We start from the raw sequence: 19,122 nt of genomic DNA, 5'->3' as shown, positions 1-19,122 counted from the left end.
GTGACTTTCTTTTGGGATCTACCTTATGTGGGGTTTGATGAGCATCTTGGATAGATATCTTGTTATCTTTCACGATATCAGGGAAGTTTTCTGCCAACAAATCTTCAACAATTCTTTCTGTATTTTCTGTCATCCTCCCCCCACCCCCCGTTCTGGTACTCCAATTACTCGTAGGTTATTCCTCTTGATAGAATCCCACATAATTCTTAGGGTTTCTACATGGTTTTTATTGCTTTTATCTGATTTTTCCTCAAATAAGTTGGTGTCAAATGCTTCATCTTCAATCTCACTAATTCTGACTTCATTGCCTCAATTCTGCTCCTATGACTTTGTACTGAGTTGTCTAATTCTGAAATTTTATTGTTAGTCTTCTGGATTTCTGATTGCTCTCTATGGATTCTTGCAGCCTGTTAAATATGTCACTATGCTCTTCTCTAATCTTTTTAATTTCCTCTTTTGAGTATTCTGCATTTTGCTTAATTTCCTGAAGAGCTCTGTATATTAATCTTTTGTATTCTGCCTCTGGTAATTGCAAGAAATTTTCCTCCTCTTGAAAATTTCTAGATTCTTTATTTTGGGAGTTTGCTGAAGCTATGATGGATTCCCTCTTTATGTCGTTTGATACTGACTGTTGCCTCTGAGCTATCAATAAGTCATTATATTTATTTATTTCATGTTTGCTTACTGTGTCCTAGCTTCTTGTTTTATTTGGATATGCCAGGTAGGCTGCTCTTATGAGATAGTTTGATTATTGGCACCTTTGAAGCTCTAATGTCCTGTCACCAGGTGGTTAGATCTGTTACTAGGTATGTGAGCTCAGGAGTCCACCCACTCCTGTATGGATTCAGCTCAGGTGCCCAGGTAGATAGCTACCAGGTGTGTGGTGTAGGCTCTCACTTACAGTGCTAGACAGGCATGGGTGATTGGCGCAGGCACAGGCATCTGGCTGCAGCAGGGGGACACACTCTGAGCAAGGCAGGGGGCTGACAGCTGCTTCCGAGTGTCTAGGAGGAAGGCGTGTCCCTGTTCCCTAGAGCGTGTAGGTGGGTGGGTTTTGCAGCCAGACTATGAGCACCTAATGCTGTTGGCTGTAAGGACTGGGGGGCACCTCTTATTCATGGGTCCCTATCGCAGGTGGCTAGGTGGTGTGGGTGGAGCCACCAGTCCTCAGGCCCCGATGTGGGAAGATGGAGGCCCTGCTTAATGGGCAGAGCAGTGTCAAATGTCAAGAACCTGCCATTTCACAGCAGAAACAGTTGAATTTAGAGTTCCGGTATATACCCTGTTGTACTGCAGTAATGTGGGCCTACACTGTTGAGATGGGCCCACACAAGTCTTTGTAGGGGGAAAGGCACTCAAAGTCCATGGATCCCTTATGCTGGTGCCTAGGCAAAGTTGCTGGGCCTACCCTGGGTTTCTGGCTTAGGGGAGCCAGCAGTTTATTTTTTGCCATTTGTTAATTTGTTCACTCTCCAAGGCAGGGAGAATGGCTCTGGGTGTGTGACAGATCCTATTTCCAGCCCAGGGGACTCAGCAACTGCTGAAACTGGTCCTGGACCCAGTGCAGAGCAGGGACCTGGGAGGTAAATGGGAGAGAGGTTTTTCCCTAAGAGAGGTGATTTTGATCCATGCAGTAAGCATACACAAATACTTATCTTTCATGGAGAGCTGCTTCTCACTGCTTCTGGGTCTTTCCTGGTGTGGAAAACATGCCTCCTGAGCACGGCAGCTTGCCTGCCTCACAGCTGCTCAGGCCTGATGGGCTCAGGCTCTTGCTGGGTCAGGTCTGGCAACTCCTCACTGCTTCTGAACCATCTCTCCCTCTCCCTGCCACTCAGTCCAGTTCCTCAACTCTGCCTTTCATGTTCAGGGCTCCCAGATTGCCATATATAATCGAATCACTTGTTTTTTTTGGGTCTTTGTTGTAAGGGGGTCCACCGGAAGCATTTGACTACTCCGCCATCTTGGCCTTGGCTCCTCCTTTTTATCTTCTTGATCTGCTAAGCTGCACTCAGTCTGTTAGTAGTTATTTCAGCAAATTATGAAAGAATTAATGAAGTGATGCTAATTTTTAAAACATTTCAGCTTCTACTTTTAGGCATATAAGTGAGTCTACTATTTTTCTCTCCTAGCTCACTCTTAGCCTTTAACAGTCAATAGCTGAAAAGACAGATTAGTTAAGCTACATACTTTATTTTTGCATAGGTAATTAATAGCAATATTATTAAGAACCAGAAATAAAGAGTAATTAATACATTTTAAGCTTTCCTCATCCCTTCTGGTGATAAACAAGTTACTATTGTCACCAACTACTCTAATGTTCTGAAGTAAGAGTGCTGATTTTATATGAGGGGTTTTCCTATTTTTCCATATGCCTTTATAAATGGGCCCTCATTCCCTCAGACATTTCATTGATTCGGGATCACCACCCCACCAGTCACCATCAAGTCAATTCTGACTCTCCATGTGTGTCAGTGAAGAACTGTGCTCCATAGAGTTTTCAATGGCTGCTTTTTCGAAAGTAGATCACCAGACCTTTCTTTCAAGGCACCTCTGGGTGGACCTGAACCTCCAGTCTTTCAGTTAGCAGCCAAGCAGGTTAACCATCTCTACTACCCATGGATGCCCAAATTCAGGATCAGCCTGGCTAAACTCTACTCCTTTAATACCAGATCTGAATCTTTCTATAATATTCTTTGCATCAGCCTGTGTTTTAATAAGGTAGTAAGACAGTTTCACTTAAAGTCATTTTTCTTTATTCTTATTGGGATCAACTATTTCACCCATATGTGATTCTTATAAGACACATCTTGGGACTCTGCCCTGGCTGTTGCGTCTGCCTGGGAAGTTCTTTCCCCAGAGCCTCCCCACGTGGCTCACCCCTTTACCTTTTCAAGTTTTTGCCCAAATGTTACCTTCTCAGGGAAGCCTTTCTTGATTGATATCTTATTTAAATTTATGACTCCCTAGTCCTGATTTCCCTTATCCTGCTCAATATTTTCTTCATAACATTTATCTTCTTCTAACACTAGGTAATTTATTATGTTACTGTTCGTGGTCTGATTCGCCTAACCCTGTTAGAATGTTAGCTTCTTAAAGACAGTGATTTTTGTCTGTTTTGTCCACTGACCTATCTCCAGTGTCTAGAAGAGTGCCTGGCTCACAGCAGTTTGTTAATACCTATTTGTTGAATAAACGAATGGTTTTTATTACCAAACAATTTGGGATAGTCATTTACCAATCTCCTCTAATGTAAGGAGTGTTCTTAGATAATCATTTTAGGTTTTAATATAGCAAGTAAAAGATGGTTCATTTTAATGATGCTATCACCTGGCCTCTCAACAGTTACTTCTGGTCTCAATTGTATTCTTTATTGGCATCTGCTTAGACAGATTAGATGAAAAATAAGAGGCTATGCAACACTGGCATTTCTAAAAACATAACTAATCAGAAGTTCCTTAAAAGGTGTATTTCTTCCTGGAACCAAAGAGAAGGACCCGCTGGGTGGTACTGCAGGGCACCAGTCTATATGCATGTTAAAACGTACGTGGAAAAATGATGTAAGGGGAAACTGAACTTATCAGGAGTCCGCTCATGGAGACTATAGTACATAGTTGGAAAAAACCCTGGTAAGTTGCTTGGGGATGTGGTATAGCTGATAAAACACAGTACTCTACAGCCAGGCTGCTCAAGTCCAAACCCCAGTTCTACCACCTAGTAGCTGTGCAAACTTAGGCAAGTTTCTTAATCTTTTCTTTGTATGTTTTGTCATTTGGAAAATTGAATTAGTAACAGGACTACTTCTTAAGATTGTTGTTCAGATTGTTGTGAGGTTTAAATGTAAACTGATTAAAACACTTTTGGCACACACAAACAAAATCAGCTACTTACTACAACTATGATTATCACTATAACTAGTTGTATTAATACTATCACTACTATTGTTCTAAGGACAGTAAATTCAGAAAAGAGCATACACATAGGGAAGCAGAACTGAACTGCTTGAGACACAATATAGGACATGCGGAATGCAGCCACCAGAATGCCTCATTTGCTGCTCACAAAAGCTCAGATTTTCCTTAAATAAAATACTGAACAAATATTTAAAAAACATTAGGTTGAATGGGTACCACGTTATCGGCCTACCTAGGGGGCCTGTATGTTCCAGTCTGTCTCTGCTTGAATATATTACAACGGGCTTTTATTTAACCTTCAATATGTACACACTCCTCAGAATGGATCTGCATGCCTTTTATTTATGGGAACCTTGAACACTCTCCTCCCGTCACTACCCCTACCAGCCTGCTGGATCACTTTCCCGCAATAGAAAATCAGTACCAGAATCAAGATCTGTTCCTGGTTATAACCATGTGTCATCTGGCCAGGGAGGTCTTGGATCTGTCTCTGTAAAGTTCTAGACCCCGTTCTTTTCCTGAGGTAGGTATGCCTCACAGTGTACAGGCACAGATTATAAATGATGATGTGAGAAGCCTCAGTAAATTCGGTCTCAAGCTCTGGTCCTGAAGCAGGTGGGACAATGAGAAGCAGTGGTGGTGGTGTGATACACTGAAGAGATACTCACAACGTGAGGAGACTGTCGGCTCATCCCAATCACAGTGCGGTTGATCCTTCTCAGCAGCCGCTCCATGATCAGCTGTATGTGCATCGTGGTGGGGCCCTGAGGGGGAAGAAGAATTGACACTGTTTCTTCTGACTCAGCATCACTTTTCTCAAGGGAACCTTGGACAGATATGTTCTCTCTTCAGATCTAGTTCTGGCTCTTTCCTACAAAGCAATCTCTTGTCCACAAAGGAAGAAAGGTTTCATGGGACAATATGTAATGTTACAAAGGAATCAGTGCGAATAATCAGTTATGACATTTAAAAGATGAATGTGGTGTGCAGGGGAAGGGTACCTCTCAGATAACCCAGATCGCTCAGGTCAGTGACGGTCACCAGACCCACCGATTCAAAAGACAGTTTTGGGGGAAACTTTAGCAGAGGTACTCAGTCCTGATGCTGAGCAGATCAGTGGTGCACAGGACGATTAGGCCCACACGGAAAGTGAAAGCCAAAAATACAGAGTTCTTGCCACCTTCTGTGCGGGAGAAAGAGAACGAGGAATCTGAGTCAAGGAGATTTAATATTCTGACTCTGTCCTGTCTGACTGTGAGCAATTATTTGATTTCATTCAACTTCAGTTTTCAGAGCTGTAAAAGGAGGATGACAATGGTTCCATTATAGGAATTAGTTGGGCTGATTACACAACAGTATCTAATAGATGTTTATTTTTTCCTTCTTTTTTTTTTTTTTAATTGTGGTAGAAATATATATAACAAAATATTTTCCAGTTCAACAATTTTTACATGTATAATTCAGTGTCACTGATTATATTCATCATGTTATGCAACCATCAGCACCATCCCTTTCCAAATTATTCCACCACCATTAACAGAAACTCAGTGCCCCCTAAGCAATGACTCCCCCATTCCCTCTCACTCCTGGTAACCACTAATGAGTTTTGGTATCTATTTGCCTATTTCATATAAAAATCCTGTTGCTGTCTAGTCGATTCTGTCTCACAGCGATCCTATAGGACAGAGCAGAACTGCCCCATAGGTTTTCCAAGGCTGTAATCTTTATGAAAGAAGACTGCCACATCTTTCTCCCATAGAGCAGCTGGTGGGTTTGAACCATTCACTTTTCAGTTAGCAGCCAAGCGCTTAATCACTGTGCTACGAGGGGTCCTCCTATTTCATATAAGTGGGATATACAATAGTTGCCCTTTTGTGACTGACTTATTTCACTCAGCATGACGTTTTCAAAGTTTATCCATGTTGCAGTCCTTCTTTCCTTTTTTGTAGTTTAATGCAACACTCACTCAGCTTCAACTTATCCATGTCTGACTTTATTTTTCAAAGCCTTTATCCTTTCTTGCTTTATATTTTTGAAACTCCTGATTAATACGTCAAATAACTAAATCACTGCTATAAGTATTTCTAATAAAACATCAAGTACTGTTAGCTTCTCATTTCTTCAAATAAAATCAGTTGCCGTCGAGTCAATTCAGAGTCATGGCGAACCCGTATGTTGCAGAGAAGACCTGTGCTCCATAGGGCTTTTGGTGACTATGACCTCTCAGAAATAGATCGCCAAGCCTCTTTCCCAAAGCACCTCTGAGTGGATCTGAACTGTCAGTCTTTCAGCTAGCAGCCTAGTGCTTAAACATTTGTGCTACCCAGGGACTCCATCTTTGAATAAAAGTGATTTATAAAACCTGCCTGTCCTGGTGACACTGATTTCACTTTCATTGGCATAACAAATCCTTGTTGTAGACCTAAGTAGGTACACAAGTCATGCGCTGGGCTCTGTGTGGAGGTATGAAAATGAAGAAGGCGCCCTCTGTGCCTTTCAGAAATTCACATTTCAGGAGAGGTGATGGAGCATGAATAGAAATAAAAATAACAGGATTGCACTAGAAGGTCAGCTCCATGAGGGCAGGGTGTTTGCTCCTCTTGCTCACTGCTGTATTCCTGGATCTATCATAGCGTCTGGTGCACACTAGCAGTGTATTAATTATTTGTTAACTGAATTCATAACCCAAGGTACCAAATAATAAGAGCCTTAAAAGACACATGAGAAGAAGAAGGGGATTCAGAGGGTATAGGTGTTTGAGCAGGACTGTACCAAGAACAACTTTATGGGCAGGCGCTTACTTCACTTGGACTTTGAAGAATGAGGACAATTTAAAGACATAGCTGTGGAAAAAGAGGAGGAAATCCTGGGCTATTGAAAGAGGCACGGAGATTAAAAAAAAAAAAAAAAAAAAAAAAAAATACCCTGCTGCTGTTGAGTCAATTCTGACTCATAACCACCCTATGGGACAGAGTACAACTGCCCCATAGGGTTTCCAAGGCTATAAATCTTTACGGAAGCAGACTGCCACATCTTTTTTCCCACGGAATAGCTGCTGGGTTTGATCGCAGACCTTTCAGTTAGCAGCCAAGTACTTAACCACTGTGCCACCAGGGCACGAAGAATAAACTGTCAGTAATTTGAATCTTGAGTTAACTGAGGAGATATAAGAGAATAAGGGAAGATGTACTGAGTTAGTTCATACATTTAAAAATGCTTTATGGTGGGGAAAAAAAATACCACCATCATCAGCAAAAACAGTATTGAACTTACTACTTTAATGCAGTTCCAAAATCAACAATTTTGAATGCCTCTGCTCATTACAGGAAACATTACCAGCAAAAAAATAAATAAATACATAAGCCAATTAAATTTCTTTGCACAGCATTTAAAGACAGACAGGCCATTGTAGCCATTTCTGAAGAGCCTTTCTGTGTTGTAAGAATGTACACAGAGATACTGCATATTAAAAATAGGATCAACGTGTTTAATTAATAGCCTTACAGAAGTGGAAGAGACCTCAGAATTCATCTAGAGCAATGCCTACATATTACCGAGTAGGAAATTGAGGCACCGAGGGATTAAATTACTTGCCTAAAGACACAGAGCTACAGAGAGGTAATACTGCAACTAGAAACCAAATAACCTGATTTCCTTTGTTTCAGATTAACTTTGGATCATATACATATGCCTTCTAGAACTCTGGAGCCCCATCTAAGCCAAAGTGCCTAGTACATTGTTGCCAATTTTACAGGGCTTGGAGCTTCATTTCACTATTTTAAATAATTACTGAGTCATAAGAGGTTTTGCTTTTTTTTTAAATTGCCTTTATGACATGATTGATCACATTTATTTATTTGCTGCAAAGTCCTTGGTTAAGAACCAATCTCCAATTACAACATTCCCTGGGAAAATTTATTCCATTTTATAATGTGGTTTTTAGGAATGCATTTAAGCAAAAGAAGAATGACCTATAATTATAAATAACAAATAAACAGTGCAAATAGTAAGCAGGGTACGGGGGTTCAGACAAGGGAAAGGATAAGGGGGGGATAACTGCAGAAAGCAATGGTCCTCTTGTACGTTTGTGGATGAGGTGTGGATTAGCAGAAATACAGAAGGGCCCATATAAGTGATGACGGGGAGACAGGCTCTGGCCAAAATGTAGTGGACCAAGAAAGGTGAGCTAAAAAGTTAGCTATTAGAAAAGGTACAAAGTATTTCTCATATCTATAATCAAAACTAATAGAAAAATTTGAAAACAGATAATGGTTTCACAACATGATGAATCCAACGGAATGTCATTGAATTGTACATGTAAAAATGTTGAAATGGCAAATGTTTTGTTATACATACATTAAAAACCAGTTGCCATCAGTTGGCTCCAACTAATAGCGACCCCATGTGTGTCAGAGTAGAACTGTGGTCCATAGGGTTTTTCAATGGCTGCTTTTTCAGAAGTAGATTGCCAGGGCTTTCTTCTGAGGCAGCTCTGGGTGGACTCAAACTGCCAACCTTTTGATTAGCAGCCAAGCACATTAACTGTTTACACCACCCAGGGACGGGGTGGTATATTTACCACACACATAAAACAGAACCTAAAGATATTTCCATGGTCATCTCGGTAAAAAAAGGGAAAAGAGTGACTCCCTACTCTGCATAACCACTGTTTCATGCAGCCATCATGGGGGTGGTGACTGTGGTTTGGGGCAAGATATCTTTTTTCCTGATCTGTCAATTGCTCAACTGAAAACATTCTGCAAAGTTCCACAGCCTCTTAAAGGGGAACTATGGCTGTGCTATCTCTAGCAAATGACAAATCCAGGCAGGTTGGGCCCTATTGTCTTCTTGGGAGGCTAGGTCAAAGAGAAGGGGCAAGAGAAGAAAAGACCTAATTTCCACTAGAGTCTGGAAGGAAGGATCAATGTCAGAGAGAATACAGAAATGAGGACTCTCAGAAGCTCAGGCATATCTACAACAGTGTTGTCTGGTATCAGAGGTATAAGAGGGTGGAGGTTTCTGCAAAATAAGAGGAAGAGTCCAAATAGGGTCCTGGTCCTTAAGAGTACTTGCAGGGCTCTCAATGATGAATAAACTGGGCAAGCCAGGAAAATCAGCCCATAGCAGGCCCAAGCTTTAGGACCTAGACCTGCAGAGGGGGCCTGGGCAAAAAGAAGCTTCTCTAATCCCTTCTGAAATGGGCACAGCCTGCATCAATACCCAGGTTCTAAAATGCCTAAGCCACGCCCCAGCCGAGGAAGGCCACGGAGTCATTCTTGTGCTCTACAAAGGGACCTGTCGTGTTATGCTGTGCACCAGCAGTGATCCGACTCACCACATCCTTCCTGTCCAGGACTTCCAAGATGCTGCTCAGAAGCTGTGAGCTTGCCTCATGGTCAGGCTTACTGGAGCTGTCGTCTAGCTGGCCGCTGAGCTGGTCTGTCAGCAGTGGCAGCAGCACATCTCTGCACTCTGAGAAAGAAAATGCACACAGCTCATGGCCTGCTACAGGGTGCAGCATCACATCCTGAGCTGCCTGTTCCTCTCTGTCTGCTCTCACAGCCCGAGCTCCAGAATCAGCCCGGCAGGGGTGGAATCCCTCCAGGCCACAGAGGAGCACATGACTTTAGGTATGGAACTTGATTAAAAAAATAAGAAAACTACCCCAATCACTGGTAAATGTGAGGATTTAGCAAAATGTTTAAAGTATTTAACAATTTCTTTAGTTTCTTTTAAATGCCAACCTGATACTTGAAAGCTAAGTCACATGAAACTAATAAAACCAAGCAAGTTATAACCTTTTTCAAAAAGTGTTTTCACCTAATAGAGAAATTTTACTATAAAATTTCCATAAATACTGAGCTTCACTAGTATATTTCAATGTGATTTACAGAAATTCCATTCATGTCTTTTGTAGGCATGTGTACTACATAAAGTGTTATCTTTCAACTATGTCCTCCTTCTGGAATCTTCACTAATCTAAAATATTATTATGATGAGTCCTAGATATTCTGGACACTAACAGAAATGATTATTACAGGTGGTAATACTTCCTCTAATTAAAATTATCTAGTGCATGTTTCCTACTGTGCTCAACTACCCTACCTTTATTATCTCATTTATCTTTTCTGTGTTCTTAAAGGCACAGATCATCATAGCATATTAAGATGCTTAGTAATATTTTGTTTTCTACTTAAGAGCATTCACTAGCTCTCTGAAGGCATTACCTCCACTGTGTCCTAGGAACATGTGGAATTTCTAAGCACAAATTCACAGTCAGAAAATATTAGAGCCAAAAGAGACTACTGGTATGATTTAGTTCAAGTTTTCCTTCCGTAAAAACAAAACTTGAGACTTAGAGAAGGCCACTCACTTGTCTAAAGTTACATAACTAGCCAGTACCAAGGTCAGGAGTATTCTCCCATCAATAACCCTCTCAACTTTCCCAGTTTCTAAGGAGTCCTGCTGGTCTTTCCTAACCCCAGGCAACATACACAACATGAGTTCATCTTCTGGGATTCCCTAACCTGGTACAAAAAAATGATCGCAAAAGACTCAGCTCCAAAAGAAGGTCCCACATCCAAAAATAGTTCCTACCGCTGTTCTACTCTAGCAAGTCTTGGGTTTATAGGGAAACTACATATTTGACCTCCTAATCATCAGTTTTGGGACAAGAAACAGCAATTTAGTCTTGGTGACTATATGCTTGAGTGTAGTTACAAAATAACAAGTATTTTATCAGTATGAGAGTTTTCTCTACTCCATGGCCCCCTTCCCTCCCAGCAGTATGTGGTAAGCTGGCTCTCCCCTCTCCCGAAAAAAGCTCTTATAGCGTTACCTATTTCTATGGTATAAATATTTCCACCATGGTCAAAATCCTGCTACTAATGTGACATCACTGAACACATAGCTGAGAAGAAACATATAATCAGCTCTTGGGAGTCAGTACATGTGGGTTCCAGCACACTATTAGCCCCACCCCTCTTGGTTTTTGAGGTTATTCAATTAATACAGGTTGAAGAAGATGAATTTGTTTAAAAGGACCAGCTTCCTTTTAAACCAACTTTCTGGGGCTCCATTCTGAGGAGAAAATTATCTAATTAATAAAACATTTTGCTCTCTCAGGAACTAGTGGGAATACTGAGCTGACTTCAGCTCCCCCTTAAAACCAGTTTCCCAGAAGATCCTTAAGTACCAACAAAAAACTGGCAAACACATCACTGACAAAAAAAAAAAAAGGTAAGTGGCTACAAAAGAAGTAAGGCTGGAATTTCTGAAAGCACTTGTTTTTGGTGGAGTCTCACCTGACTGCCGAAAGATATTACTCTCTACTATCTTGGTCATGCAGTTAAGTTTCTGCCGAACTAACTGGTTGTCAGGAATGCTTTGAATGAACTTGCAGAAGAGCACACTAGAAAAGAAACCACAGTGATCAGTGTTTTCAATTTCAACTTGAAGGCATCACTAATTACACTTTTCCCCTCTACCTTGAGATTTGTGGGTGGAGAGGTTTTGCCGAGAAACTCTCTTAAACGACCTGAGAGTTTGTCTAAGAAGTGACAGGAAGACTGTATTCCTTGCTCACTAAACGGCTCAGCCTTAGAGCTGATTCTGTTTAAACTGTCACAGCACATTCAGGTCCATCCTCATTTTGCAGACCTACCTTAACATTCGGAGTCCCTGGAAGGGGGGGGTGCAAATGGTTAAACGCTTGACTACTAACCGAAAGGTTGGCGGTTCAAACCCACAGATAGGTGTCTCAGAAGACACGCCTGGGGATCTATTTCCAAAAGGTCACAGCCTTAAAAACCCTACTCTGCACACATAGGGGTCACCAAGAGCTGGAATTGACTCAACGGCAGCTGGTATGGTATGGTATACCTTAATATTCAACTTCTCCGAAATGCCTTTTCTAGCTAACTCCACCCCAACTGGTCACTGTCTGGCTTTGCAGTCCTGGGGCACTTAGGTATAGTGCTTGAAGTATGTTATTATATACTTTCTTTTTGTAGTTAATTTTATGTCTGCATGTCTTATTTTCCCAGAGAAAGCTCAAACCTCCTTCAAGGGTAGGGTCTGTGTCTTCTTCTACATCCTCTGCAGAGCTGAGCACAAAAAGGTGCTCAGTTAACATGTGCGGAAAGACTCAAAGCATGTGCAGTAGCCCAGCCTAGCCAAGCAGGGGAGCTGCTTCTCTGTTAAATTCAAAAAAACAAATATTTTTGCCACTTACCTGAGCTCAATAGGGTCAAACACAAGTTTGACGTCATTAATGATACTGGGAAGGTACTTCAAAGCTGCACCCTGTAAGAAAAACAAATTTAGTTGTCAAATGCAGAATTTACTGCCTGATCCCAAGAAGAAAAGGCTACAGTTGAATCTTACAGAACTGGACACAGATGCCTTTGCAAGAAAAATGAAAGCTGACGCTGCTATACACATCCCTTAAAATATTTTTCCTGAAAAGGCAGGAGGACGCACAGCTTCTTGTCTTCACTGCCAACAGGCATTGCTCATTTGGAGCTCAATTTTTCTGTCTAAAGACATAGTTAAATTCTTCAAGTCCTCCTCACAAAGTTGCCATAAAGAGCAAAGAATGAACAACAAAGTTCAAATTGGAGTCCTTAGGGATTATATATTTTAAATTAAAAAAAAAAAAACTGATGATGATGAAGATGGTAATAAAACTTCTGGAAAGAACTGGGGAGGTAGCTAAGAACAACAACAAAAAAAACTGTTGCCTGTAACAGCATCAGGATCAGCTTGTGCAATTCACAGAAGTCACAACAGACATTCAAGGGGTGTCTAAAAATGGATCTTGTCTTTGGCAAACTAACATTCGAAAATACAAATGTACATAAAAGTTAAAATATGGATTTCTTCTTTACTTCCTATAAGTCATCTGCACATAAACAAGCTATCCCTTCAAAGCCAGCTCATTGTTGTCCCAGAACATCCTCACCCACAGCATTCACAGAGTTAGCCTTGATTCTGCCAAGCTGACCTTGATCTTGACAGCTTCCTCCAGAGGCCTGTCCATTAGCGTATTGAAAGAGAGAAATAACTTGCGGATTGAGTTATTAAATTCATCTCCATCTTCACTTTGGCCATAAAACCTTAACAGGAAAAAGAGAAAATTCAGTCAGATTTTCCATCTTTACCAGAAATTTTAAAACAGATTTTTTTCCTAAACAATGGTAGAGGCCCAGTGCCTCAGTCATCACCATTTCAAATTGTTCAAAGAGAAGTAACAGGATGCTCTGATATGGTTTTCCCTGGTAGTGCAAATGGTTAACACATTCCACTGCTAACCAAAAGATTAGTGGTTTGAGTCCACCCAGAGGCACCTTGAAAGAAAGACCTGGTGATCTGTTTTCAAAAAATCAGTTACTGAAAACCCTATCGAGCACAGTTCTGCTCCGACATACATGAGGTCACTATAAATTGGAATCGACTCTACAGCAACTGGCTTTTTTTTTTTTTTAAATATAATATATTTCATTTTTGTTGCTGTTGTTGAGAATATACACAGCAGAACACACACTAAATTCAACAATTTCTACATGTACAATTCAACGACACTGACTACTTTCCTCAAGTTGTACCACCATTCTCACCCTCCTTTTCTATGTTGTTCCTCTCCCATTTACATAAACTCACTGCTCCCTAAGCTTCTTATCCAATCTTTCTAGTTGCTGATGTCAATTTGATCCCATACAGATAGTTCTTAAAAGAACACAATGCTCAAGGGAGACATTCTTTACTAATTAAACTACTGTTTGGTTTTAAGAAGACTTCAGGGGATATTTTTGGTTTAAGGTTTAAAGATTGTCTTAGGGCACTAGTTTCAGGGGTTTTTCTGTAACTGGCTTTTTTTAAAAGATAGTTTCACGGAGAATAAGAACCAGGCAAGTAGGCTGAGAAGATATTATCACCTGGACAAGAGCAGAGTCGTAATCTGTAAGCAAAGTTGTAACACAAGCTCTCCAACAAGTGGTCAGCTATGATGGACAGTGGGTTGAGGATTCCCCTGAAGCTGTCTGAAAGGCCACAGTCTTTGGTGATGCCCTCTCTCCTAATGTTATGTGGGCATTTCCAGCAGGGAGGCAGCAGATGAGGCCTGCATACCCACTTTTCTTCAGCTCACTAGCAGAAGGTCCAATAAGCAGAAGACTCCCCCCATCTAACTTCCCTGCCAACACCACACTTGCTTCATCTGTCTTCTGGCATCACTCCTCCTCTCCTCCCTCACTTCTCCTTTTCTGTTTCACCAAGCCCTAAGCATTTTAGTTGAGGTTTCAGAAAATGGGTAGAGAAGCTCCTCAAGCCAGAAAAGTTCTGAACCCAACCCAGCCTATAAAACCAGTTAGTGTCCACTCCACCCACTGAACTCCCCACGGTGTTGCTTACTGATCTCCAGAGTGCTGACCTGCTCTACAGCAGATGCCTCCAGGATACAAAATACCTCAGTCTTCATTGGTTATTTGTATTGATTATAGTACTCTTAGTCTATATAAGATCTGTCCATCAACTGAAAATGTGGTTCTTTCTCATAAGTGGAAATCAAGGGGTCTTTGGCCAATTTCTCAGAAACACTAAAAGCCTCAAATTGTAGTGCACGTGCATTTACACTAGACGGCAATTTCACCACCAACTAACTGGTCAAGAGTAGGGATGGCTGGGATTCAGAATTTTATACACACACTCAAACACATACCTATGTGCATATACATGTCAGTCTCCTCCACTCACTGACACTTTATATGGTACCCAAGGAGTATGCACTCCACTGAGAAAAATTATTCAATCAGAGGGTTACCAGTAATTTTCAATTCATTAATTTTTCAGAACTAGAAAAGAACTTTATTTGCAATTTAGTCCACAAACCATCTCAAAATTCATGTATCTAAAATACAACTCACTTGATTGTCCTGTTCCTCTCTTAGTATTTCAAGTTTCAACAAATAGTGCCACTATCCACCCAAAACTTAGATGTTATCTACGATAACTTTCATGCATTCCCCCATTGAATCCATCAGCAAGTTCTATTATTTCTTCCTTCCGAATCAGCTCACTGTCTCCATCTGCATCCTGGATAGAGCCACCATATCTCATACTTCAACAAAAACAAGCCTATTAAGTGGTCACCCAGTTTTCATTCTTAAACCAACCGTCACTGAGTCGATTTTAACTCATGGTGACCCCATGTGTGGAGAGTAGTACTGTGCCCCACAGGGTTTTAAAGGCTGTGACCTTTCGGAAGCAGATTACCAGGACTTTTTTCCAAGGCATCTCTGAGTGTGTTTGAACTGTGAACCTTTCAGTTACTCAAGTACTTAACCGTTTTCGCCACCCAGGGACTCTGCTTTCAGGCTTTGCCCTCTATAATCCATTTTCCACACAAGAAATACAATCATTTAAAATGTAAGTCTTATTTTATTACTTCTCTCCGTGAAACCCTCCAGTGGCACCCCAACACACTTGGAATAAAATCTGACCCCCTTACTGTGGCCTACAGGCCCCACTTCAGTTGCCCTTTTCCCCCCACTCTCCATTCCCCCTCTTGTTCCCTATGCTCCAGCCCCACTGGTTTCTCTTTATTCTTCAAACCTGTCACACTCAGTGCCCCTGCAGGGCCCTTGCATCAGCAGTTCCTGCTCCCTGCACAACTCTTCCCTCAGACTTTCAAGAGGCTGCCTCCTTGTCTTTCAGTCTCAACTCAAATGCCAACTCCCAGAGAGGTCTTCTCTGACCACCTCATCTCAAGCAGCCTTTTGGTCATTCTACCAATCAGTGTCTCCCCTCACAGCCCTCAACTATCTGAAATGATCTTATAGGTTTATTTCTTTACTATGTGCCTCACCCACTCCCATGTAAATCACAAGCACCACCACAACAGAAACTTTGTCTTGTCCTCTGCCAGATCCCCAGCACCCAGAATATTTGGTACACATTTAGTAGGCATGTGCTTAAAAAAGCAGGACTAAATATGAGACTGGAGCCCTGGTGGTGCCGTGGTTAAGAGCTATGGCTGCTAACCAAAAGGTCGGCAGTTTGAATCCACCAGCCACTCCTTGGAAACCCTATGGGGCAGCTCTACTCTGTCCTGTGGGGTCACTATGAGTCAGAATCAACTCGATGGCACTTTTTTTTTTTTTTTGGTAATATGAGATTGAAGGATTAAGATCAAGTTTTTATTGTCCTATTTGTTGGCAATTTACACTTTTCTCTTGGTATCTGCCTAGTTAGGGGGCAGTGGTGGTTCAGTGGTAGAATTCTCATCTTCCGTGGCCAACGTACCTCGTGTGCAGCCACCACCCATCTGTCAGTGGAGGCTTGTGTGTTGCTATGATGCTGAATAGGTTTCAGTGGAGCTTCTAGACTAAGATGGACTAGGAAGAAAGGCCTGGTGTTCTACTTCCAAAAAATCAGCCAATGGAAACCCTATGGTTCACAACAGTCCAGTCTGCAACCGATCATGCAGATGGTGCAGGCTCGGGTCGTGTTTCCGTCTATTTTGCATGCAGTCACCACGAGTAGGAGCAGCTGACAACATCTCCCTGAGGTAAACTCCCCTCAGGTAACGAGCTCGGAAGGGTAATTTAAGCTCTGATAAGGGCAATAGAAGGGAGGGGGACCAGGTGACATTTCAATTGCAGCCCCCAGGCAAGACTGCTATCACACATGCTCTTCTTCAATGAGGGAAAAATAACCATAAGTAACATATAGCACAGATTATAAAGATTAATAGCTTTACTGAGAGACTCAGTTCAACAAAGCAACTCGATTAGTTAATTTTGTAGGTTCACTAGTCACCCTAATCCTTTACTCTCCATAGTGATCATCGTATGTGATGTTGAAAACGATGACTCTGACTTACTGAGGTATTCTGAAGGGCTACTGAACTAGTGAGTCATCAATGGAAAAATATTTTTAAATTTCATAAATTAAGCTCTTCTTACTGTGGTTTTATAATGATTTTATTACTGGACACCAGGGTTTTCCACGCAAACACATTTAAGTAAGGGGAATGTTCCCTCAACAGAATACTCCATGCCCCAACTATTCCAACTATTCTGAATATGTGGAAATTTATCATAATTAGAAAACACAACAAGCTAACTTTAAAAGAAGACTGTCTAAAGAGAAGAAAATACTGAGGCTGTACAAAAGGATGTGCTTGTAAACACACTTCTACTAGGGAAAGAGGAACTCATTCACACAGATGAATTTTTTAAGTTATTAAATTAAAAAAAAACTAAAAAATGAACATATTTATTGTCAAAATTTTAAAAATGCAGAAAGAATAAAAAGTAAATCTTTCTTAAAATCTTGTTCACCTAGTTTTACTCCTATTAACATTTTAGCATGCAACCTATCCAGGTTTCTATATATATTTCAAGCCTATTCATTTTTGAGATGGAGTCACACTGTACTCATGTTACACCTTACTTTTATCATTTAAAAATCTATCACAGTCATCTTTCCTCATTAACATACCATACATTTGAAAGGGCTGAAAGTACATACTTTAACATCCATTTCTTTCACAGCTGGTGAATTGTTTTCCATTAGATAAATTTCTAGATGGGGCATTATGGGGCAACATGATTTTTCTTTCCCTTTTTTTTTTTTTTTTTTGCTTCCTTTTTATTCATAGTGCCATATTTCTGTCCTAAGGAATCTGTATTCCCATCAGCATTCAAAGGCAGGTCAATTTTTGTCCATTCTCATCAAAAGACAAAGATTTTTAATCCTTATCAAATGTATAGGTAAAAGGGAAGTATGTGTATTGCATTCTTTTGATAGTGTATGAGTATTTTTTAAATTTATTTGAATTTTTTTTCTTTTGCAAATTATGCTTTTGTCCTTTACTGCTTTATTTATCATTCTTTTATTGATTTATAAGAGCTTTTAATAGGTAAAACTCTTAACCTTTAATCTGTACTATATGTTGCAAACTTTTTCATTACTTGCCTTTAATTTTGTTCATGTTTTTTTTTTACTATACAAAAGACTTTAAAATATATACATGCTCGTATCTAAAAACCTTTTCTTTCTACCTTAGACATAAATTTGAACAGTTTAGAAATCCAACTGTTTTGGACGAGTAGAGAAGGCAGCGCGGTTTGGGGTATTCCCAGAAAAAGTACTTCCTCTTTCTTGATTTCTTCAATTTTTGATGGAGCTGTTATACTTGAAATCCAGACAGGGAATTATCCTATTCCCATGGCTCAGTTTCACCAGGTAATTAAGCATGACGTCAGCAAAGAAACACAAATCTCAGGAAACATCTTCCTCAAACAACTGCCACTGTTCTCCCTCTACTGCCAACAGCAGCTCATGCTCCTACATTTGTATGCCCAACACTGTCAGGAAGCCGCTTGCTGTATTAAGTGTAATCTTGTCACTGGAACCTGCATCCCCAAAAGTTTCCTGAATGCTGTATGTTTTAGCCACCTGCATCTTTAATGCAAGGATGCCCTGATGTCACTACTGCCTTAGAATTCTGCTGATGTAAAGGGACTTCATGTGAATCTTCCTCAACAGTTCTGTAGTCCACCTCTACCTTCGGCCCCAGCATTCTGAAATTTGTCAATTCCATGACCCAACTGTCACGAACTATAGACAAGCCTGTGGATTAAGGGAAACTACACGAAGAGAGAACTGACAGCACAAACATCTTATTACAGTTACCATTACCTCAAGTAGAGTACTCTAGATTGAATGATGAATCTAAACAAGTATTTTAAGGCTTTCAAAGCAGCAAAAAGCAATTCTGTTTTGCTAGAGTCGTCTGCGTTAGCCACATAAAAGTTCAGTACCTTGGAGAGTTTCCTGAAAGGGACAAGAAAGAAAAAAATAAATCAATGGGGCACAGTGGTACACTGAGCTTTGCGGTAGGCTATATTGGAAATGAACTTGGCACAGTGGAAAGCAAAAGTCATGATTCTAATGATCTCTTCCAGGATCTTCCCCGAATAGGGAAACTAACTCCTTTGCAATTTAGTTTCCTCATCTGCATTCTAGGTTTAGAACTTTCTTTTGTGGAATTAAAAAAAAAAAGGGGGGGGGGATCAAGAAATGAAAGAGTTTAAGGGATTCAAGTCACAAGAATACTTTAAGCCCTGGAATGTTATGCAGATATCTTTGCATGCTGCCTGTGAAGGAGTGGTTATGTCTGCCTAATCTAGTTATCTTAAAAAAG

At 40.7% G+C, this 19,122-nt stretch overlaps 1 protein-coding gene across 1 annotated transcript in view; it reads right to left on the bottom strand.

The window, feature by feature from the left end:
* DOCK5 (dedicator of cytokinesis 5) overlaps positions 1–19,122 on the bottom strand; it is a 218,797-nt gene that overhangs the window by 59,706 nt on the left and 139,969 nt on the right. The window contains exons 19-24 of the mRNA XM_023736758.1: positions 18,618–18,752; positions 12,919–13,030; positions 12,148–12,218; positions 11,219–11,325; positions 9,250–9,386; positions 4,583–4,678 (exon numbers count right to left, since the gene is read on the bottom strand). Coding sequence (XP_023592526.1) covers positions 4,583–4,678; positions 9,250–9,386; positions 11,219–11,325; positions 12,148–12,218; positions 12,919–13,030; positions 18,618–18,752 — 658 coding nt within the window. The remainder of the gene's footprint in view (positions 1–4,582; positions 4,679–9,249; positions 9,387–11,218; positions 11,326–12,147; positions 12,219–12,918; positions 13,031–18,617; positions 18,753–19,122) is intronic.

Source organism: Trichechus manatus, unplaced genomic scaffold (assembly GCF_000243295.1).
Source record: "Trichechus manatus latirostris isolate Lorelei unplaced genomic scaffold, TriManLat1.0 scaffold00091, whole genome shotgun sequence".
NCBI lineage: Eukaryota > Metazoa > Chordata > Mammalia > Sirenia > Trichechidae > Trichechus > Trichechus manatus.
The sequence above is the reverse complement of the archived record's forward strand: the minus strand, read 5'-3'. Positions and strand labels throughout refer to the sequence as shown.